Source organism: Harpia harpyja, chromosome W (genome assembly GCF_026419915.1).
Source record: "Harpia harpyja isolate bHarHar1 chromosome W, bHarHar1 primary haplotype, whole genome shotgun sequence".
NCBI lineage: Eukaryota > Metazoa > Chordata > Aves > Accipitriformes > Accipitridae > Harpia > Harpia harpyja.
This window is the reverse complement of record NC_068968.1, coordinates 8,320,538-8,345,273: the sequence shown is the minus strand read 5'-3', so window position 1 is coordinate 8,345,273 and position 24,736 is coordinate 8,320,538. Positions and strand designations below refer to the sequence as shown.

Here is a 24,736-nt window from a genome sequence, read left to right as displayed (position 1 = left end):
TCCCCTCTATTCAGCACTTGTGAGACCACATTCGGAATACTGTGTCCAGTTTTGGGCTCTCCAGTACCAGACAGACATTGACATACTGGAGCAAGTCTAGCAGAACACCTAGCCGGTCAAGGGGTTGGAACAGATGATATGGAAGGAGAGGCTGAGAAGCCGGGTTTTTTTCCAGCTTGGAGAAGAGAAGGCCCAGGGGAGACCTTATTGTTGTCTGCAACTACTGTGACCATAGGACAGAGAGAAGATAGAGCCCAACTCTTCTCAGAGGTACAAAACAACAGAACAAGAGGCAGAAGACACAAGTTGGAACATGGGAAGCTCCAATTACATATAAGGGAAAGGGTTTTTTTTTCTTTCTTTTTCTCTTTTTAGACACTATGAGGGTGGTGCAAATACCAACAGGGTCCCAGAGAGACTGTGGAAACTCCATCCTTGGAGGTGTTCAAGACTCAGCTAGACAAGGCCCTGAGCAACCTGACTAATTAGACCTGCTATGAGCAGGGGGGTGGACTAGAAACCTCCAGAGGTCCCTTCTAACTCAACTGTTCTATGATTATAAATCTCTCAGAGAGAACTGTTGGTCACTGTTCAGATGGCAACAGGAGCCTCCATTGCAAGAGTCCTTGCAATGGCATCTTCAGTTGGACAGGTTGAGACTCAAACCATTTTTCTGCTTAGTTCTTAGGACCCACAGGCCAGATGGATTATATGCAGCTACTCCAGTACATGCGTTATCCATCACTATAGATTATCTTAAATTACATACAAAACATCTATCTTAAGTATGTACAGAAGACTGTCTCGTGACCATTTCTGTATCTGCAGGAACAGTTTCTTTTGACTATTTACAAGCAGGAACTACCTAGGGGAGTCTGGAAGGAAGGGACAGATTCTCCACCCAGGATGTTATTGAGCACATTTAAGCATAGAAATTGGCCTGTACACAGCAGGCACTGCCAGGGGCCATCTTCAGGACAGTCTGAAATTTTCACCTGAAGAGCTCCTGCACCAACTAGCCAAAAATACTTAATTGTGAAAATTAATGACTAAGCACACTGAGTGTACACACAGGCACGGCCCTGATACCCACCTATACCACAATTATAAGTATAAAACTCAAGTGTGTCTTTTAGTTATTTATAAATGAGGTCTAAGTTTCATAGCTCTTGCCACAAAGTGCATGTCCTAACTTTATTTGGCTCACATACTTCCATAGAGCCAGGTGAAGGCTTAATGAACCAAACCAGACATTTCCTAACCAAAAATATATGTAATACATAAAAGTTTCTTGACAGACTAGGTAGAAGCAGTAGCTCCATTCCTTCATTTTTCCTGTTTCAGAATAAAAGCCACCGATGCTTATATTTATTTCATATTTGCCAAACTTTGGGGTTTTTTTTAAAAGGGAAATTCAGACAAACAGAAAAGTGTTATTGTTTTTAGATGGATTTCATTATACATTTTAATGGAACATTTAAAAGTTTGTTTCACTCCTTTAAAAGTAATATTGAAGGCTCATTTATTAAAATAATTTTAATATGTATGAATGGACTAATGGGTGAGCAAAGAGATAGAAATGGATGTAGGTAAATAAATCCAATTGAACATGACAAATGCAATAATAAGTTTGCCCATGCAGCCCGGATTTTTTTTTTTTTTTTTCTTTTTTATATGAGGGCCAAGAGATGGGGCACATCTGCTTTAAATTAGCTCACATATCAGGAGCAGTTCAGGTATTGCAGTGCAGAGCCCAGAATAGGCTGCAAAACACTTTCAAATAGCTGGGTAAACATTTAAACAGTTACACTGTGCTGAGCTTCACGCAACCAAAACTACAACCCTAGTCTATATGACCACAGCATAGGTCATTAAGTCATCTTGGGGAAAAATATAATAAAAATAATATGTTTTAGTGTGGTATGTATTTAGGACTAACTTCAACATAAATTGACTTAACATACTGGAGTTAGTCAGAGACAATAGAGGGCTCTTGTCTGACTGCTTTACTAGGTGCCCATATTCAAAGAGGAGATTCTCAGAACCAATGCGCAGGTGCTGTCAAACTAGAATTGTACTTGTTCTGTAGGGGTTTAAACGTCTGTTTCTAGGCATCTCTAGATCTAACTTAGCCTAAAAGTGCTTCATTAGTGCTGAGCAGCTAGGCACAAAACTCTACCAAGACCCACAGACTAGTATTACCTACCTACCTACATTCCCTACAGAGCCTGGTCCAGTAGACGTTTTCAGAGGTCACCTCCCAGATTAGACTTGATGGAGAGCTGAGCCACAAAAGACCACAAAATGATACTCCCTTTTAGAATCACAAAAATTCAGTTCGGAGAGGACCTCAGGAGGTCTCTACTCCAACCACCTGCTCAGCACAGGGTCAATACTGAATTCAGACCAGGTTGCCTAACACAAGACAACAGTACGCTCCTTCACCTCCTACCAGATCATTAATAAAGATGTTTAACAGGAAAGGTTCCAGGAGAGACCCCTGCGGTACTCCACTTGTGTGGTGGCTTAACATTGACCAGTTGCCAGACACCCTCCCAGCTACTCACTCACTCCCCCTCCTCAACAGGACAGGGGGAGAAAATAAGACAAAAAAGCTCATGGGTCAAGATAAAGACAGGGAGATTGCTTACCAGTTGCTGTCATGGGCAAAACAGACTCAACTTGGGGAAAATAATTTAATGTATTGCCAATTAAAATGGATTCGGGTAGTGAGAAACAAAGACAAAATTAAAACGACACCTTTCCTCTACTTCCACCCCTTTTTCCCAGGCTCAACTTCCCTCCTTCACTCCCGACTCTTCTACCCATCACCCATCCCCCGCAGCGCAGAGGGGATGGGGGATTACTCTCAGTACATAATAGCTCCTCTCTGCCACTCCTTCCTCCTCACACTTCTCCCCTGCTCCAGCATGGGTCATCTCCATGGGCTGCAGTTCCTGTCAGGAAAGCCTGCTCCGGCATGGGCTCTTCCACAGGCTGCAGTCCTATCGGGAAAATTCTGCCCCAGAGCAAGTTCTCCACAGGCCACAATTCCTTCGGGAAATATGCAACTGCTCTTCCAACAGGCTGCAATGGAATATCTGCTCCAGCGTGGTCTCTTCCATGGGCTGCAGGGGAATATCTGCTCTGGTGCCATGGAGCACCTCCTCCCTCTCCTTCTTCTCTGACCTTGGTGTTTGTACTGCTGTTTCTCACTTTTTTCCCCCTCACTCCTCTGCCTGTCTGGCCTTTTTGCCCTTTGTTAAATATGTTTTCACAGAGGCGCCACCAACTTTGCCAATTGGCTCAGCTTTGGCCTGTGGTGGGTGTGTTGCCAAGCCAACTGGAACGGGCTGTCTCCAGCACAGGGAAGCCCCTGTCCTCTTCTCACAAGAGGCCCCCTGCTACCAAAACCTTACCACATACACCTAATACAATTTGTCACGGGTTTCCAGGTAGAATATAATCTATTAACCACTACCCTCTGAGCCCAGTCAGCCAACCATTAGTTTTTTACCCATCTAGTTATCCACTCTTCCAGATTGTAACATCGTAACTTGGATACAATTTTGTGGGAGACAGCGTCAAAAGCCTTGCTAAAGTCAAGGTAAGTGACATCATCATCCTCCCCTCATCCACAAATCCAGTCATTATCACAGAAGGCATGATTTACCATTTGGTAAATCCACATTGACTGTTCTTCATATGCCCAGACACATGTTCCAAGAGAACATGCCATCAGGGAGCAGCAAAAGTCAAGCTGCTCCATGAGGAAGGACAAGCCAGAAGCCAAGGGTCCCCCCACTAACCAGCATATAGCCCCACAGGACTTGAACAGGGCAGGTAGACCAGGGGTGCTAAGAACAGGTCCCAAACAGGCCAAGGTAACCGATCTGCCCCATCCAACCTGACCTTGAACACTTCCAATGATGGGGCATCCACAACTTCTCTGGGCAACCTGTTCCAGTGTCTCACCACCCTCGTTGTAAAGCATTTCTTCCTTATGCCCGATCCAAATCTACCCTCTTTCTGTTTAAAACCGTTGCCCCTTGTCCTGTCACTACAGGCCCTGGTGAACAGTCTCTCTCCATCTTTCTTAGAAGCCCCCTTTAAGTATTGAAAGGCCACAATAAGGTCTCCCTGGAGCCTTCTCTTCTCCAGGCTGAACAACCCCAACTCTCTCAGCCTCTCCTCATAGGAGAGGTGTTCCAGCCCTCTGATCATTGTCGTGGCCCTCCTCTGGACCCGCTCTAACAGGTCCATGTCTTTCTTGTGCTGGGGACCCCAGAGCTGGGTGCAGTACTCCAGGTGGGGTCTCACCAGAGCAGAGTAGAGGGGGAGAATCACCTCCCTCGACCTGCTGGCCATGCTTCTTTTGATGCAGCCCAGGATACGATTGGCTTTCTGGGCTGCGAGCGCACATTGCTGGCTCATGTCCAATTTTTCATTCCCCCAGTCCCTGCCTTGAGTTTCAGGGGCTTGAGAGATTTGGGAAGAGAGATTACCACTGAAAACCGAGAGGAAAATATTGTTGAGTACCTCAGCCTTCTCCATGACAGTTGTCACCAGATCCCCTGTCCTATTTATCGTGGGGTGTACAATTTCTTTTGTCTTCCTTTTCTGGCCAATGTACCTGTAGAAGCCCTTCTTATTCTTCACATCCCTTGCCAAATTCAGCTCCAGCTGTGCCTTAGCTTTCCTGAGCCCATCCCTACACCTCCGGGCAGCGTCCCTATATTCTTCCCAGAAATCGTGCCCGTGCTTCTGCTGCCTGTGCATTTCCTTCTTACACTATAGTTTGACCAGGACGTCCTTACTCAGCCATGCTGGTCTTCTGCCTTCCTTGCCTGATTTCTTACATGTGGGAATTGAGAGCTCTTGCACTCTAAGAATAATGTCCTTGAAGAGCTGCCAGCTCTGTTCAGCTCCTTTATCCCTGAGCGCAGCTTCCCAGGGGGTCCCATCTGCCAGTCCCTTAAACAACTGAAAGTTCGCTTTCCTAAGGTTTAGGGCCTTGACTATACTTTTTGCTCGGCCTATATCCCTCGAGATCATGAATTCCATCAGGGCATGATCACTGCAGCCCAGGCTGCCACCAGTCTTGACCTCTCCAATTAATTCATCTATGTTGACACAAATAAAATCCTTCCCTATAGACAGATCTAAAAGTGCAAAATTGGGAAATATGCAAGTAGTTAGTTATGAAATAGAGGAATCTAGTCTGGAAACAGTAAGACACTTTTTTTTTTTTTTTCCCTATTTCACCTCTTCCCCCCAGAATGAAAAAAACCTGGAACTTTTCTCTCAAGCTCTTTTGCTCTTCTCTCCAAGTACAAGCTTCTCTGTGCAATCCAGCTCTTATTCTATCTCCACACAATGGTGTCTCCCGCACTGTATGTGCTTCCTCTGTCTCACCATTCACCAACTAACTGCTAATTCAGGCCCACTCTGTGGCTCAGTCCCCCAGCCCCATCAGTCTCTTCCAACACAGCCATCTATAAGCTCGAGTCCCCCTTCATACACTTTTCCTTCAGACTTAACCCCTTTCTTCTTGAGTTGGAAGCCACTTTCTCAAGCTGTGAGCTTTAACATACCTTAACTCTCCAAGGCTCAGCATACATTTGTTCTCTTCATTGACATAAATATTCAAGCACAGAACTCTTCTTTTTTGACACCACCACCACCGAATCCAAAAACACAGCTGCCTATGTCCACTGTATGTTTTTCATTGCAATGTTGCCTGTCCTGTTCTAAGGCACTTTTAGTTTTGGTGAAGTACATAGACATTATCGGGCAAAGGTTGCTATAAGAATACACTTGATTTATTAGTAGGGGATTTTATATTTTTTACTACTATTAGTGAAACTAACTAAAATTCATTTACAGTTAACTTTTAGTCTGTGAGCAACAATGAAATTTTGTATACTGACAGAAGACTCAAAATCAGTTCATTTTGACTTAGCTGAAGATGGCCATCATGAAGTATCAACCAAGGATTCACAGTCCCATGAAGGCATGGTTTACTTTTTGTATCAAAACCGCATCTACATCTACATAAGTAATATTATAGAACACTTGCTGAATGTACTCCTATGCTTTCTGTTTATCAGTCACTAGAGATAACATTTTATTGCACCTTTATGAAATGTTGATAGCAATATAATAAAAAATATTTTCAGCTTACAGGAGGTATGTTACATACTTGAAAAGGAGATAATCTTGTTCATTTCCATTTGAGTTAATGAGATGTCTACATTCTTTGCCTATAAAAAAGAGGGAAAACAAAGTTAAGAAGTAAGAAGAAGTAAATAAAAAGAGAGAGAATTACAGTTTTTTTGGGAGTATTTTATTTATTATGGAGGTCTTCACCTACCTCAGATGGGCTACTCTGATCTCTACCAAAAAATTATACCACAACTAACGTCCCTGAAACAGTTGTTAGCAGATATATGTTAGACAGAGAAAATGCAAATAACGATGACTGAACTTAGTCTAGATATACCTTTTCCAGAAATGTGGAAGTAGGGGGAAAAAGAAAACAAATATTTTTTCTTTAAAACTGAAATGTGGGGAAAAGTTGAAAACTCTATGACTGTTACTTGCTTATCAAAACTTTATTTCCTTGTAGAAACTGAACTTTTTTAAGGAATAAAAATGCATATATATCCTTTAGCTAATACATTAAATGTTTTTTATATACTTATGAACTAAATTAATATTATTCAAAATTTAATAGAATAAAAATTATGACAAGTATACTGGAAACTAAGGTATTGAAGCGTGAGGTTTTTTTCTTTTGAAGTATTTCTAACATGGGAAGAAATAAAATGCTGAAAACAGAAAGTATCAGTATTGCTAATTTATAAACAGAAATGAAAGTTGTATTTGTATATAACATGAGCAGTTTGTGAATAGAAATCTAGTGTTATGATACAGATACAGAAGATACTGATGTTTCTAAAGATTGAAAATTATGTGGTATATGCAAATGCACAGCCATACATACGTATATTCATTATAATATAGTTAAGGCAATATCATATTAGGAACCAACGGTAAAACTGGCCAGCGCCTAAGAAGGAAATGTAAGCCGAAGTGGGTAATGCCTTTCTCACACACTGCCTGACATAATTTGGGCCCTTGTTGTAAGAGCCAGATAACCCAAGCCATTTGCTATCTGTGTAGCATCAAACAGGACTCTGACCCATGCGCAGCACGCCATGCAGACCCCATCTGCAGAAGAGGGTCCCCCCCCTTCAGTCATTCAAGCTATTATAGGATTTTCTTGCAAGAAAACAACTCTATTAGTCATTTCTACTGTCTCAAACCTTATCTTTGCTGCCACCTAACTGCATTATTGCTTAATACATCAGATGGCTCAGCCATCTGATCTGCCCATCCTGTAATTTCTCTGCTGAGAAATTAGTCTCTTCTACCCTCATTCCAGTCCATAATGCACACTATGCTGCTCAATTAATTTATCTTTTATCAGTACATAATTTTCTCACTAGCATACCCAATCAGGACATTATCACCTGCTAAATAACTAGCTCACTTTTCCAATAACCTCCCCTTTTCACATCCTCTCACAGACTACCAGTCAAATACTTTTTACATTCTTTCTTTCCCTTTATATTCTAGTCTCTAATTCCACTTTGCGTGTTACAAAACAGGCCACCTACAATCAATCCATAACAATGTGATCTTTCTAATCAGCAACCCCTGTGCCAGCAACCTGATCTCTGTTTCTTTACAACCCCAACCAGGTAATGGATTTCCAGATATGGTTTTGTAGCAGGTTGATCCTCTTTCAGTCTCTGTCTCTCTAGCAAAAGGTGTTTCCTATTCCAGAAAGCTGATTCTGTGCTGTCAACATAGGCTCCCACAAAATATTGATTCTATTTCCTCTAACCCATTAAAACTGACCCCATTTCAGGGTCCCTCCAGAACTTTTTTCTCCCCACTCCAGAAAAGAGACACATTCTGTTGTTAGCAGTAGTTTCAAGAGAAAAATTGTGATCTGCAAAACAGAAGACACTGCAAAGGGATTATATTGGGACTCTGTTCCCTTTACTGTGGTGGTAGAGTGGAACTAGGGCAAAGCTGAAGACAGCTTGATTTATCTCTTTTTAGTTATGACTATTAACCCACATTCCTACTGCATTAATTATCTTTGAATGTTTCGAGGAAGCCAAGAAGGCCGGCACACAAAGATTTGACTAGATCACGTGCACTACATTACTTGAGTTGGAGCTTGTAACACCACCACCAAGCTATAAACCAAACTCCGAACTTGTGTCTCTTTGACACTCTGGTGTCGTGCTGTAGTAGGTATAGTTACAGGAAGGTGTGTGTTATCTCAACAACAGAGATGGAACAATGGAGATAAAAAGGCAAGGAACAGATTTCCAGGAGGATTAAGCAACTCTCATTTATTTCATCTGCCTTTGCAAGTGCTTAATACTCATAAATCAGGCCTTAAAAGTAACTCAACCAAGGCCACAATGGGAATTATGTCAGACCTGAAATTTATATACAGGGATCTTCGATATCATCCCGATACAAAAAAGTCACAAAAACGCATCTCTATCATCTGGAACCTGTCAGTTTGTTATCTCAGTCTCTAAAGTTTTACTACTCAGGCAACAAAGCTGCTGCGAACTCTGCCCAAAAATGTAGGCTTCAGTGCTGCCAGGTATAATAGCATCAGAGACACCTATATCCGTAAGCTGAATCTCACTGGGTACTGCATCAGATATGTTTTTACAGTACCATTTTACCAGTATACAGTCCAGTGTTACTCAGAGTCTTGAGCAAAAATGTAGCAAATAAAACCCACACATCTGATCTGTGTTAAAAAAGGAGGCTTGATATTTTTGTCCTGGCCCACATCTGCACTTTTCTAATATGATAAGAGCAGACAGATCTATTCTGGATTTATTAGGCAGAGCTAAATCTGGCTGAATTGAGGTTTTGATGGCACTGTTGTACTGGGAAACATTGGGGCCTAGATTTCATCAGTGGATGCAAAGCAGTTTTGCTTGCTTTTTATTTATGCCATGTCAGGTCCATGCTTTTGTGTCACTGTGACATGCTGGGTCCTGACTCTGTGCGTGTCTGAAAGGGAAAGGTGGAAGCACGGAGCCACTTCCTATGTCATTGGTATAATTTGCAGGCCTGAGACTAGAGATGCTTTGCCCTGTGAGGGAATGAGAAGACGCTCCCGCTTGGCTCCCATAAGAACGATAATGGCCGCTTCTCTACGCGCGCACTAAACTATCCCCCCCCCCCCCCCCCAAGTCCTCGATACAACTACCAAGCAGGAGGAAAAAAGATGCTGGCCAGAGAATGCTCAAAGGGCGGGGTGGGGCGTGACTTTGTATAAAGCCGAATGCGGAAGGAGAGGTGATGATGCTATCTATCCTCCCCCCACTTCTCAACGTTGTCTCTTTACGGCCGAGGGCTCTCGCGAGATCGCTATTGGCGCCGTGACCTCTGTACGAGAGCGGTAGCGGCTAGTAAACGCTGAGGGTTGGTGATGGCTCCTGGTGGTGTTAGTTAGACCTGCCTGTGGCAATTCCCGCCAGACTTTGCCTCGTGTTGTGCTGGCTTGGAGAGCTTACGGTTCTGTTTGTGTGATTACGGGGTACGCTTGGGGAGTAGACGAGGATTGGGTTAGGTCTCCTTTACCTCTCCGCGCCCTTCTGAGCGAGGCCTGCGGGCGGGGAGGCTCGTGCCTGTTCGGTGGGATTTTAAAAACCTGCTTCCATTGAGCTGAACAAAGAAGTGAGGGAAACGCCTGTTCTGTCTTCCGTTATCACGCACTCGGAGAACAAAACCTCCCCTTCACCACGGGTGGCTGAACTAGTGGAAGGCGCACACCATGTGGATCCAAGTTCGTACCATAGACGGCACTGAGACCCATACCATTGATGATCTGAGCCGTCTCACCAAGATTGAGTGTTTGCGGGAGAAGATCCAGAAGACCTTCTGTGTGAGCCCTGACCGCCAGCGCCTCTTCTACCGGGGCAAGCAGGTGAGGTGGAGACCTGGTGGGTAGGGGTGGAGGGGAGCTTCTCTTCTATGTGATCTTCCCCTTCTTATGTTCTGCTCTCTGTGACTGGATGTAAAGCTCCTCGTCTCCTCCCATACTGGGATCTCTGGCTTTTGTTTTCTCTCTTCTCCTCTCACTGAGCCTAGGAGGTGGTGAGGGGCAAGGAAGGAAGACAAGCTGCCCGGCATGACAAAAGGCTCTGGGCCCAACTCTGGTTTCTTTCTATACTTTTCCTCCCCACCCCCCGCAGTAGTGAGCAGGTACTAATGAGGTCCCTTTGTGTTTTTCTTTTCCACCCAAACCGAGGGAGGCTCCTTCAGCTTATCACACCTAAGTGACAGAGCAGACAGTGGGGTGTGAGGGGGAGGAAATCCCCTGCTTTACTTTTCCGACCAGGCAAGAGAACGCAGGTGTTTTCCCTGGGTTCCTGCCCCCTCTCGGTGCCCCATCTGGGTATAAGGAAAACACTTTCTGTGTGTGCGCTGCAAGTAGTTTCCAAGGCCTAGGTGCCACATCACAGACTAAGGGTTTTCGGGGACTGTGGACTCTGAACTCCTTCCGTCCACCAGAAGAGGAGAGACAGAGGACTCGTTAGAATCCTTCCTGGAGGCGGGTATGCGACTGTGCGGGTTGGGGGGGGGGGGGGGGGGGGCGCATCGGCAGCCTGCATCTCCTCGCACTCCCTGGCTCCCTTGTATTAAAGCTGCTCATGAGTTTAGCGTCCTAGTCCTCTTAGGTGCTGCAAAGAGCTTTTTACAGAGAAGGATGTCAGTTGTAGCTGATATCTCAAGGAGTGCTTAATCTACACCTGGTTCCAGTGGTATTGGGGACCACTGGTTAAAAGTTTTTCTGTGAGTTGATGCTTTCTCCCCTCATCAGTGTGGGGCACGTCTTTATCCAAAGAGATTGTCTTGGGCTGTATTTTTGATGAAAGGTGTAACTTCTTTTAAGCTGCTTTACACAAATGAGGTATGTACAGTGCTTGAGTATTAGAGTGAGGCACAAATGTTACATGAGGGGGGGGAAAAAGGAGTATCAGATGTGTTGTATTTTTAGGGAGCTTGACTGCTAAGGTGGGACTTGTTACTACAAATGAGCATGGCAATGCTAGCTTAAGCTGAGCAATGTAAGATGGGGCAAGATTTCTGTCCTATAACAGATGAAGCATATACCTGTATGAACAGGAACCACCATGAGAAATAACAGTTTACTGTCCCCAAGAGGTGGTCATTCATGACTAGAGTGTGAACTTGCAATCTGAAATGTACTTAAAACCAAAAGGAAACAAATAGGTTTTGTGTCATGCTGGCTGTGCTTTGAGCAATCTTGTTACCACTCCACAAGACAGATGGGAGCCAGGTTTTGTGAGGGCATGTCGAAGCAGATGGCTGCAGACAAACCCATGCTGCTCTGACGAAGCCGGATGCAAGCAGCATTGGTCTTGAAGTTGAAGAGCTTGTTTACTTTTGTGTTACATTTGAGTCAGCATATGTAGGTGTTAATGTGTACTGTTAAGGATCTCGTCACAGATCACTAATGGGAGTGTTTAGAAGACTGATAAGTCAGTTTAAAACAAAATTTGACTAGGTTGATGTACATTAACAACACACTTTTGTGGTAATGTCTAACTTTTTACTTATTACTGCATATTCAAAGCAGGCAGTTCTTAACAATCATATCGTACATACAAGTCAGTTGTGAGTATGCAGTACCATGAAGTTGATAGCGTGTAGTTAATCCTCAGTAGTCTTAGTCATGAGGTGATCAGGCTCCAGAGCTCTGACAAGGGAAGCTGGAACAGAAGCCAGTGACTTGTCTGTCTTTCTCCTCCCCCCCCCCCCCCCCCCCATTTCAGATCTTGTACTTCTGTGGGATGTTTGTGTGTCTAGACAAACAGTTCTTAGCCTTTGGCCTCTGTCCCTGGACTACATACTGCACGGTGCTGGGGGGGGGGCAGCAGGGGCAGGGACTACTTTCCCAGTCATAGACACCTAATGCCAAACTCTGGTTCACACAGCTAGTTCTCATACCAAGTTGATAACAAGCCTAACTGTGTGATCTTGCACAGTTAACGTAAGGCATGTGGTCTGTTATTATCAATGCAATACTGTTCTTCCTGGGCACAATAATGCTTATATGTTTACCAATTATGCTATATCATTGTGCTTATGTTTGAGTTTAAAACAAACTGATGCTAATTAAATCCTGCTTAGTGTGCTTCTACGTCTGTGAGTGCACCAGGACTCTGCTCTGGCTATTTGTGGAAAACAGTTGACCTGAGAAGCAGAGAAAATGAGCCTGTAGTGAGTTGTGATTCTCGAAGTAGTCTGTCAGAGGTCAAACTAATTAGAATATCTGTATTTCAGCCATTATATTAGTACGGTGTGTCTTAATTTAAAAAGTGGAATAACAAGATCTTATAGCTGAACTTGTCCACATGGATGGGTGATAGTTTAGGGCACAGTTGGGATCGTCAGTGAAGCTAGAGTTGTAGAGTCTTCATGTTCATTAAGTTTTGCTCATTATGTAACTACTTAAATATATATATATATATATATATATATTTTTTTTTGTAATCTTCATAATGAGTTCCAGTGCTTCCTTGATGATTGGGTTTGGTTGATCCAGCAACTGATCTCATGGTACTAGTAACAAGAGGGGGGGAAACCGAGAAGGATTGCTCCCATACAATTAAAATTGGATGTAGAAGAAATATTAGCAGAGCAATATGTAAACCACTCAGGGATGTGATAGAGATGCACAGGTGTTGTAATTAAATGGGAGGAGATCAGAAAGCAATGTATTGTGCTAAAGGAATAAACTGTGAGGGGTTAGTCCTGAGATGGACTTAATGCCCCTGTACGTGGTCTGGCTGGGATGGAGTTAACTTTCTTCATAGCGGGCCCGTATGGTACTGTGCTTTGGATTTGTGACCAAAACAGTGTTGATAACACACTAGCGTTTTGGCTACTGCTGAGCAGTAATTGTGCAGCATCAAGGCCGCCTGTTTCTCACTCTGCCCCTGCAGCAAGTAGGCTGGGTGTGTACAAGCAGTTGGGAGGAGACACTGCTGGGACAGCTGACCCAAACTGACCAAAGGGATGTTCCATGCCATGTGACATCGTGCTCGGCAATAAAAGCTCAGGGAAAGAGGAGGAAGGGGGGGAACGTTTGTGGTTATGACATTTGTCTTCCCAAGCAACCATTATGTGTGCCGAGGCCCTGCTTTCCAAGAAGTGGCTGGATATCTGCCTGCTGATGGGAATGAGTGAATGAATTCCTCTTTTTGCTTGGCTTGCGCACGCAGCTTTTGCTTTGCCTTTTAAACTGTATCTCGATGCACAAGTTTTCTTGCCGTCCTCCTACTTTCTCCCTGTCCTGCGGGAGAGGGGAGTGAGCGAGCGGCTGCGTGGGTACTTGGCTGCTGCCAGGGTCAACCCACTATACCCCCTGTGACAATATAGGCTGCGGAGTGACTGGCTGGGTAGCAGCTCTGCAGAAAAGGACCTGGGGGTCCTGGTAGACAGCAAGCTGAACACGAGCCAGCAGTGTGCCCTGGCAGCAAAGGTGGCCAACAGCATCCTGGGCTGTGTCAACAGGAGCATAGGCAATAGATTGAGGGAAGTGACTATTTCCCTTTACTCAGCGCTTGTTAGATCATATCTGGAATATTATGTTTGGTTTAGGTCCCTCAATGCAAGGAAGATGCTGACAAGCTGGTGTTAGCCCAGTGGAGGGCTGGCAAGATGGCCGTCAAGATGTGCTCTGTGAGGAGGGGCTGGGGGACTGGGCTTGTTCAGTCAGGTGAAGGAAAAGCTTGGCGGGGGGGGGGGTGGTGGTGGCGGCGGTGGCAGCTAATAGCAGCCTTTCAGTGCCTACAAGGAGGTTGGTAGGACCTCTTAGCATGATCTTCTCCCCCACCCCCAAGAAAAACACAATTGTGTTCCAGTATAAATAAAGCTGATTAAGGCTCTCGACTACGGAGGTGCGAGATATATTATGTCGGACAACATTCAACTTGCTCTTGAACTGACCAGTGTCAATACTAATGGGACAACTGGGGGGGGGAAGAAAGAAACAGCTCTAGATCTCCATTGAAGTGGAGACCTGTGGGATCTTTGGGGTTTGAAGACAGCTAGGAGAAATAGACCTGTACTAGGAAGCTTGGTCCAAAGAACTAGATCTATGACAGTGGAGGGCTTCACATTGAGATCAAGGGTGAATAGCTTTCCAGTATATCATGAATAAACATCACTGAGTAGTCAGTTCCAGACGTAAACAGAAAGAAAATGAATGTTTGATTCCCACCACCCCCCCTTTTTGTGTGCATGCATTGCCAGACTGGACCTGACACAACAGCTGGGTATCAAACGAGCTTTGCCATAACACGAAGTCTCAGAAACACAGTGTAGGTCTGCTCCACATTCCCAACCCCATCTCAAAACATTACAACAGACTTGTCCTTCAGCTGTAGCCTTCTTCAATGTGCATGTTAACTACCACTCAAAGAACAAAGAAGTGGGATGTTGAAAGGTAAATATGAAGTGTCGCAAATGATGCCTTGTGTTTTGTCATATGTAGGCCGTTAACTTTTACCGAAGTCTCTATTAGCTGATAAATGCATAGATCTTGCTCGCTAGAAAGTTTTGAAATAACTTTTCTCCCTGTAAGCTCAAACTTTTAACATTTCAGGCCAATCAAGTAAATGACCATGACGTAAGCAAAATTAGATAAGACATAATGTTTTAAGATGGTCACTGGCTGGGAACACAAACCTGTGACAGATCGTGTTAGATGCAGACAGTCATCTTAGTCTTCCTATACTGGAAATGCTAGATCTTGAGGTATGCATGAAGTAAAATTGACATTTTGTAAGCATAGGTACACCTATGCAAGTCAGATCAGCTTGACTATACTTTCTGCTTCACAGGTGGCTTCTCCCTCGAATCTCTAACTCACGTAAAATGACACTATCTACAAAAGAAGAACATAATTTAACTCCAATAATTACAAGCACACTCTCAAATTTTTGCCCTTTGCTCAATTAAATACTTCTGTGATGTTACACAATTAACCAATCTTAGAACCAGGTCTTTGAAAGCATACCATGATGCATATCTGTCATTTTAGAGACAATTTTTTTTTTTTTTTTATTTTTTAAGAATAGTTCAGTTGAAAGGGACCTGCAACTATCATCTAGTCCAACTGTAACGATACTGGGCGACTGAAGTTGTGAGAGAGTTCTGAATTTAAGTATTTCAATAACTTTTAAAGTAAATTTTTGCTTTCAACACTGTAGCTATCTATTTTGGGAGGGGGGGGCACGCACATCTGCAGATAAAAAATTGATGGTTGCAGATATAAAACTGCATTCGAACTCCATGTTCAGACAAAAGCTATATTATCCTCCAAGGTAAGTATATAAAGAAAAGTTGTATCTAGTGTTGCCAAGAGCAGCTAAAAGATGTTCAGCTTAAGTCTTCAACATTCTTGGTTTTTCCCTAGCAAAACCAGTTTAAATTGTAATTATTTAAAAACAACAAAACTTGAAATCGATACTTAAAAAAATATTTTGAAAACTTGAATTGAATTTATCCTCAACAAGACTAATACCAAATATGCTTCTGTGTAAAGTAAACGTATGTTCCTTTACCTTTGATCTCACGTGCCAAAGTGCGATATTTTTGTTGTTCTCTGTAATAAAAAATTCTCATTGATGCCGTTGGTTTAGAAGCTTAGTTAGCTGCTTCAGCAAATTAAGGCATCATTAAAAAACTAGGATCCAATTTACGTGAATGCACCGGTGCAAAAGCTGGTGATGAGAAATCCCTGCAAGTCCCACTGAGTTTATGGCACAAAGCCTCTACTCTAGCACATCTGTCGTAGGTTCTGAAATTTGCTTGTACCACAGATTTAAAAAAATAAAAATAAAAAAATACCTTTGTACCCTCACTCCAGCTCAGAACTGATTTTTATGTTCCCAGTCACCAGATTCTCTACAAGAAACCTCTACATGAAATGCAGACCTGTCATCTCATGCATAAATACTACTTTTAAAACAAAATTTAAACAATTCAAGCACCAGAACTTGCTCCCATGAAGCACTTGTTTAGACTTCAATGGAAGGAACTGAATATGAGCAGAGTAGTTTTTAAAGAAAATATTAACTTATATTTTATGTAGAAAAACAAGTACAGAAAAATCCAATGCATAGTTTTCTTTCCTTAGAGATAGGCGTTCTGAGTTTCATAAAGTCAAGATAAAGTTAATACTTCACAGGAATTTGTGAATAAAAGAAAAAAAAACCTCGTTACTCTCAGGATATTCATTATATCTGACTGAAAGACATTATGGCTTTTTAATACGTCTTTCCTTGGTTGCAATATTGAACGTGCTCTCTCTGATTCCAAGTTTCTTCAACAAAATTCTTTGTTTATACACGCCAAATCATAACATATGATGTCCTCAAAATAATATCAGAAGCACTTACTCGTCATACTTGATATGATAAATAGCTGCTTCATCAGTGTCCATGCAGTCTGAGTAAGATGTGGATGGTGTACTGTCCAAATAATTTGCATTCTCTCTAGAATGATCTTAAGTTTCCATTAGTCCTTTGGTAAGAATCGCCACTCTTTACTTGAGCTTTACCATTCTTGTGTCCTTTTGTTGCTCGAGTAACATTTTCTATATGAGCTTCAAACCAGGCTCCAATGCTGACATCACGGGCATCCACCAATTCGTTTATCTAAAAGGAAAAATTGATAATGAATATTTATTTTCTATAATCCTGGTTAAGAACAGAAAGGAAAACTGACTAAAGTACTTAACCGTCAGTGAAAAAAATTCTACACTGCTGATTTCAACTGGTTTGCGCTTGGGTAAGTTGGAGCAATGTTCAGTCATTCAAGTGTTGTGCTTTAAGTATTTTATTCCTCTACTTTTAATAAGATCTGTTATGAACACAATTTGTAAAAAATATATTTTTAAAAGTTGAGGCTGATTTATTATTTTTTTAACCTACAAATTAGCTTAATCTGTCTTTCTACTGAACTTTTTCTTGCTTCGTGGAATTGTTCCTTATGACTAAAATAAGCACGTATACTTAAGATATTAGCCCACAACCAGATTTTAAGATTTCCCTGGACTTCCAAATTGGAATTATTACTTAACCCTGATTCTTTTTGACCTGCACTGCTGCTGAATCCTTCAATGTTTGAGAAAGGAGGGGGGGGGAGGGAGATGGGCTCTCCAAGCCTAACAAGGCGGCCATCATAACCAGTCGAGACTGGTCCTTCCATAAATCTTTCAACTGTAAGAAACAGAAATCTCTCGTGACTCTTCTCCTGTTGCGTTAAAGGGTAAAGAAGTTTGGCAGAAAATAAACCCCCTTGCATTCCAGCTTATCCTCAGATATCAGAGGGGCTGGGGGCGGCTAGGCTTAGATTCTGAGCGTTGTCCAATTCAACGCTATAAGTCCGGTCGCATTCAATATATTGAACTACCACGATTACGGATGCACTAATAGCGCACTGTACTTTCAATTTAGCCGCGTTCAACGAGCTAAAACGGCCAGACATGGGGAGTTTGGTCGTGTTCAACAAACTATCACGGCTAGATTAATGAACAGTACAGTTTATTAAAGCAACGGGAGTACAGATTCTTTTGGATTGCCGGTGATAAATACACTGTCTGCAAAGCACGTGCAAATAATAATACGGTCGACTACAAGCACATTAAATTATGGAAGAAAAGAGCTCTAACGATTTCTAAGTTTCCCGGGAAAGCACTCGGTACAGCCGAGTGTTTGAATCTCACCCCATAGGCGTCCCTATGGTTTAACCCCAGCCAGCAACTAAGCACCACGCAGCCGCTCACTCACTTCCCCCCCACCCAGTGGGATGGGGGAGAGAATCGGGGGGAAAAAAAAAAAAGGTAAAATTTGTAGGTTGAGATAAGAACAGTTTAATAAGACAGAAAGGAAGAAACTAAGAATGATAACAATAATAATAATAATAATAATAATAATAGGATTGGAATATACAAAACAAGTGATGCACAATGAAATTGCTCACCACTTGCCGACTGATGCCCAGTTAGTTCCCAAGCAGCGATCTGCATCCCCCACCTCACCACCCCCTGGCCAACTCCCCCCGGTTTATATACTAGGCATGATGTCACATGGTATGGAATATTCCTTTGGCCAGTTGGGGTCAGCTGTCCTGGCTGTGTCCCCTCCCAATTTCTTGTGCCCCTCCAGCCTTCTTGCTGGCGGGGCATGAGAAGCTGAAAAATCCTTGACTTAGTCTAAACACTACTTGGCAACAACTGAAAACATCAGTGTGTTATCAACATTCTTCTCATACTGAATCCAAAGCATAACACTATAGCAGCTACTAGAAAGAAAATTAACTCTATCCCAGTTGAAACCAGGACAGCAAAACATCCTTTTCTTCTAATTTTTTTATATAAAGAAGGACAGTTACCTTCTAAAGACCATCTAAATGTCCCTTTAAAAAAACCAAAACCAACCAAACAACAAACAAACAAACAAAAAAAAAACCCAGAAAATTTGAGCCCAAAAGATAACACATTAACATAGCAGCCAACGAACCCCAGGGCATGAACAAACTTGTTTTACCACTCTATGATGCATAGAAGAGAATTGTGCATTTCCAAAATGTTTAATAAGCAGGCTCTGTACTGATACATAGATAGAACAATTATGAAACTCATTTTTCTGGGATAAATTTGTAAGGCTGAATTGCTTCAGGGGCTGTGTTATGTGTTTACAGTTTTTTAAAATGAGGGCAGTTTAATTTGCCACAGATGTGTATGGTTTAATTTAGAGCCTTAATCAAGCAGCAAGACAATGACAGAGATGGATATTTATTCTTACTACTGTATTGGGTTTGTGTGGCAAGGTTTTGGTAGCGGGGGAGTTACAGGGGTGGCTTCTGTGAGAAGCTGCTGGAAGCTTCCCCTATGTCCGACAGAGCCAATGCCAGATGGCTCCAAGACGGACCTGCCGCTGGCCAAGGCCGAGCCAATCAGTGACAGTGGTAGCGCCTCTGTGATAACATATTTAAGAAGGGGAAAAAAAGTTGCTGTGGAACAGAAATTGCAGCCAAAGAGTGGAGTGAGACCATGTGAAAGAAACAACTCTGCAGACACCAAGGTCAGTGAAGAAGGAGGGGGAGGAGGTGCTCCAGGCACCAGAACAGACACTCCCCTGCAGCCTGTGGTGAAGACCATGGTGAGACAGGCTGTCCCCCTGCAGCCCATGGAGGTCCACGGTGGAGCAGATATCCACCTGCAGCCCATGGAGGACCCCACGCCAGAGCAGGTGGATGCACCCAAAGGAGGCTGTGACCCAGTGGGAACACTGCGCTGGAGCAGGCTCCTGGCAGGACCTGTGGACCCATGGAGAGAGGAGCCCACGCTGGAGCAGGTTTTCTGGCGGGACTTGTGACCCCGCGGGGGACCCACGCTGGAGCAGTCTGTTCCTGAAGGACTGCACCCTATGGAAGGGACCCACGCTGCAGCAGTTCGTGAAGAACTGAAGCCTGTGGGAAGGACTCATGTTGGAGAAGTTCGTGGAGGACTGTCTCCCGTGGGAGGGACCCCACGCTGGAGCAGGGGAAGAGTGTGAGGAGTCCTCCCCCTGGGGAGGAAGGAGCGGCAGAGACAACGTGTGATGAACTGACCGCAACCCCCATTCCCCGTCCCCCTGTGCCGCTGGGGGGGAGGAGAGAGAGAAATTGGGAGCGGAGTTGAGCCCGGGAAGGAGGGAGGGGTGGGGGGAAGGTGTTTTAAGATTTGGTTTTATTTCTCATTACCCTACTCTGGTCTGATTGGTAATAAATTAAGTTAATTTTCCCCAAGTTGAGTCTGTTTTGCCCGTGATGGTAATTAGTGAGTGATCTCTCCCTGTCCTTATCTCAACTCATGAGCCTTTCGTTGTATTTTCTCTCCCCTGTCCAGCTGAGGGGGGGGAGTGATAGAGCAGCTTTGGTGGGCACCTGGCATCCAACCGCAACTACACCCAAAGACCAGCATCTATAAACAAATCAACATGAATGATATTAATTATCAGTATTTAAACTGAAGCAATCATTCGGTAATTTGAAGTACAAATGAAGGCAGTTCCTAAACTAACAAATTTACTGAGAGATAGAGGGTGAAAGGTAAGAATATAATGCATAAGGTATATATCATATTGAGCCTATTTCTTCTTACTTTTCACACGCTTCCTTGAAAAAAAAAAATCAAAAAGTTCAACCCTTTCCTTTTTTCCCCCATGTAAAATCCCAGCATCCAATTTAAATTTTTATTCTCAACTCCCACAATATGAAAAGTATACCTTTTTAAAAGATAAACATATAATAAACAAATGTAAGCTCCACCTTGTTTTAAGTCAGTCTGTTGACCTATTTTAAACATAAGGAGCAGGTATTTCTGTATGGAAACCTCAGGAAAACATCCCTATGTAACCTTAGGCATTTCAATTAGTTCTAGCTTAAGGTGATTCTCAACTTCCTCCTCCTGAAAATGCAGTTGAGACACAGACATTATTGAGGTTTCCCCATCTGCAGCTACTTCTTGAGACTAGCTACAAAGATGACAAAGAAGCCACGTTAGTCAAGCCAAAAAACCTTAGAGCCAGAAAGAAGTAAGTCTCCTGTGATCGTTCCTCCCAAATGCATCTTTCTATACTGTGATGCTCACACTTGGACAATAGACTTCCCAGCCTTGTAGCGAATAAAGGCAAATAATTACGAGTATAAACCCTTGAGAACTATATCACAGTTATTTTATATACCACCCTATTTATACCCGATGAACTAAAGATGTAGACGATAGCAGAGGGATTCAAAGAAAAACTAAGGCATTCAGAAGAAGAATGTTAATCAGTGGTATAACAACAAAGCCTTTTTAATCTGTAACTCTGTTATGAATATAATTTGAATCGATAAATCAACATGGACACTTTAAGCTTTGTGGTAGGTTGACCCACGGCGTCCATCCTGCCATTTTATTCCCAAGAGCTGAATCTCCTGTGCAGGTCCCTTGACCTTGCTTTTCTTTATGGTGAAACCAGCTTTCAGAAGAATCTGAATTACTCTTTTTCCCTTCTCAAACACTTCTTCTGCCTTGTTGCCCCACACGATGACGTCATCTATGTATTGTAAATGTTCAGGGGCATCGCCTTGTTCCAGTGCAGTCTGGATTAGTCCATGACAAATGGTAGGGTTGTGCTTCCACCCCTGGGGCAGTCGATTCCAGGTGTATTGGACACCTCTCCACGTGAAAGCAAACTGTAGCCTGCACTCTGCTGCCAAAGGAATGGAGAAAAACGCATTGGCAATATCAGTTGTAGCATACCATGTGGCTGCCTTTGATGCCAGTTCATATTGGAGCTCTAACATGTCTGGTACAGCAGCACTCAGTGGTGGTGTCACTTCGTTCAGGCCGCGATAATCTACTGTTAACCTCCACCCTCCATCAGACTTTTGCACTGGCCATATGGGACTATTATAGGGTGAGCGAGTCTTGCTGATGACTCCTTGGCTCTCCAGTTGATGAATCAGCTCATGGATGGGAGCCAGGGAGTCTCGGTTTGTGCGATATTGCCGCCGGTGCACCGTCCTGGTAGCGATTGGCACCTGCTGTTCTTCAACTCGCAGCAATCCCACAATGAAGGGATCTTCTGAGAGGCCAGGCAGGGTAGATAGCTGTTTGATCATCTCTGCGTTTACAGTGGCTACACCAAAAGCCCATCGGTACCCCTTTGGGTCCTTGAAGTACCCTCTCTTGAGGTAGTCTATGCCAAGGATACAAGGGGCCTCTGGGCCGGTCACAATGGGGTGCTTTTCCCACTTGGCCCCTGTTAAGCTCACCTCAGCCTCCAATATAGTCAATTCTTGGCATCCCCCTGTCACTCCAGAGATCCAGATGGGTTCTGTGCCCCTGTACCCTGATGGCACCAGCGTACACTGTGCACCAGTGTCTACCAAAGCCTTAGACTTCTGTGGGTCTGATGTGCCAGGCCATCGAATCCACACAGTCCAGTATATCCGGTCATCCCTTTCCTTCTCCTGGCCGAAGGCAGGGACCCTCTATTGCTGTTCCTCGTCAGAGTATTCACTGTCTGACCCTTGCAGTGCCATACCAGAAGTCCCCTCACCAGAATCGAGGGAGGTGGTTTCAGTTCTTCTATGCCTGGAGGATCGCTGATTGCTTTCTTGGGCCTCTACAGCAACTACGCTGACAGCCGCCTTCTTGGGTGACCCCTTCTTAACAGCTGTCTTCCCTCTCAGTTCACGTACACGGGCTTCCAGCTTAAAGGTGGGTTCACCATCCCACTTCCTCGTGTCCTCCCCTTGGTCACGCAGGAAGAACCAGAGTGCACCATGTGGCGTACGCCTTGGGCTCCCTTTCCCTCTGACCGGGGCGGGAGAAGACTCGTTTCTTGGAGCGTCCCTAATAGCCAAGGCACTGTCCTGTAGGGATGAGGAGACACAGAGATTTTCTTCAAAGTTTTGGAGCCAAGACAACACTTTCTCCACAGTTGGTGTTTCCATATCTGGGCAATACATTGCTGCCAAGCTGTTAGAATACGACGCTGGGACACCTTGAATCACCTTTCTCCACATGGCCCGTGTGCACAGGACATCCTCTGGATCTTTGGAGACCTCCTCATCGTCTAGATCACTGTAGATGACTTCCACCACTGCTAACTCTCTCAGGTACTGGATGCCTTCATCTGCGGTAGTCCACTTTCCTGAGGAGTTCACAAGATCTTCCTTGGATGGATATCTTGCCCTCACACTTGAGAGGAGCCGTCTCCAGAGACTGCAAATTGCTGCCTCTTTTCCAATTCCTCTTTCAATTCCCCGGTTTCTAGCGAGGGATCCCAGCTGTTGGGCTTCCTTGCCTTCCGGTTGCTGACTGTCGGCCCCATTATCCCAGCATCGGAGCAGCCAGGCAGCAATCTGCTCACCTGGCTGGCGGCTGTAATCTTTCCGCATGTCTCGAAGTTCTGAGGAGGTCAGGGACCGGGTAGTTTCCGCTTCCTGTCTAAGTTCTCTCACTCCTTCCTCCAATTTCTTTGTCGAAGGACCGGCTTCTAGATCAATCCTTTCCTCTTCTTCTTCTTCCCTTACTAATCGATGATATGGACCCGTTGATCTCCTTGTCCACTGTTTCTTTTTCACTACTGGGGCAATTACTGTAGTTGTTGTTGTTTGGGTCCCTATCTCGAGCATGGTGTCCTCAGATGCAGTCTGGGTCTCTGCCTCAACCGTGGTCCTCTGAGAGTGTTGAACTATGGCTCGGTAGGCATAGGCCAGGCCCCAGTACAGTGCGAGAAGCTGCTGGTTTTCATTGGGATAGGCAAGGCACCCTTCTATCAGGTGGCGCGTCAGTTTGCCAGGGTTGCTTGCCTGTTTGGGTGTAAAGTCCCAGGTTATGGGAGGTGATAACCGTCCTAGGAATCTGCCCAAATCCTTCCATATACCCTGCCACCCGGGGACCGGTCGCTTGAGGGCACATTTCAGTATTGCCTCACCCGAAACTTGTCTTCTCTTATACCAGGACGAGACCAGATTCCACAATACCCATAATATACCACCAGTATTAATTATTAGTATTGAACAGCTCACATAAGAGTGAACAAGGACCTCAGGAGCCTGCATAATAAAACCATTCACATCAATGCCCGGTAAGGAGAGGGAGATATATTCCCTCATCTCCTCCACAAGATAGCTCCTGCAACACAGCAAAGCCATCAGTGCCAGGGCAAAGCACATAGCCATTATTTGCATTACCATGTTCCCAAACTCAGCAAGATAGAGATAAGCAAGCAGCCAACAAGCTCCGTGACCTGCACAGGAGCTTGCCACTTAATAACTAGCTATAGCACGCTTAATGCAAAACTGCTGTTGTCGAGTCCCTGTTCGGGCGCCAAAAAGGACTGTGGTGGGTTGACCCTGGCTGGGCGCCAGGTGCCCACCAAAGCCGCTCTATCACTCCCCCTCCTCAGCTGGACAGGGGGGAGAAAATATAACAAAAGGCTCGTGGGTCAAGATAAGGACAGTTTAATAAAGTGAAAGCAAAGGTCGTGCGCGAAAGCAAAGAAAAACAAATGATGTTATTCTCTACTTCCCATCAGCAGGCGATGTCTGGCCACTTCCTGGGAAGCAGGGCTTCAGTACGTGTAGTGGTTGCTCCGGAAGATGAAAATGCCCCCCTTCCGTCTCCCTTTACTTAGTTTTTATATCTGAGCTGACGTCATCTGGTATGGAATATCTGTTTGGTTAGTTTAGGTCAGCTGTCCTGGTTATGTCCCCTCCCGAGATCTTGCCCTGCCCCAGCCTGCCATTGAGGGGGGGGCAAAAATGTTGGAGAGACAGCCTTGATGCTGTGCCAGCACTGCTCAGCAGTAGCCAAAACACTGGTGTGTTATCAACACCTTTCTAGCTACCAATGCAGAGCACAGCACTATGAGGGCTGCTATGGGGAGAATTAACTCCATTTCAGCCAGACCCAATACAAGCTTAATGGCAACCATTGATACAGAGAGCTTTAAACTAGACTTAGCAGGGGAAGGGAATGCAGTTTTGAGCAACAGAGAAGAGCCAGGGGCTGTTGATGTATTAGGAACCTGTGAAATGCCGCAAA

General features: G+C 44.2%; 1 protein-coding gene across 1 annotated transcript in view; it reads left to right on the top strand.

Annotated features, from left to right (window-relative positions):
- The first annotated feature begins 9,469 nt into the window (after positions 1-9,469).
- The window catches only part of LOC128136073 (E3 ubiquitin-protein ligase UHRF2-like), a 157,159-nt gene continuing 141,892 nt past the window's right edge, over positions 9,470-24,736 (top strand). Inside the window, exon 1 of the mRNA XM_052775160.1 lies at positions 9,470-10,036. Within this exon, the coding sequence (XP_052631120.1) occupies positions 9,884-10,036 (153 nt within the window). The 5' untranslated portion in view covers positions 9,470-9,883. The remainder of the gene's footprint in view (positions 10,037-24,736) is intronic.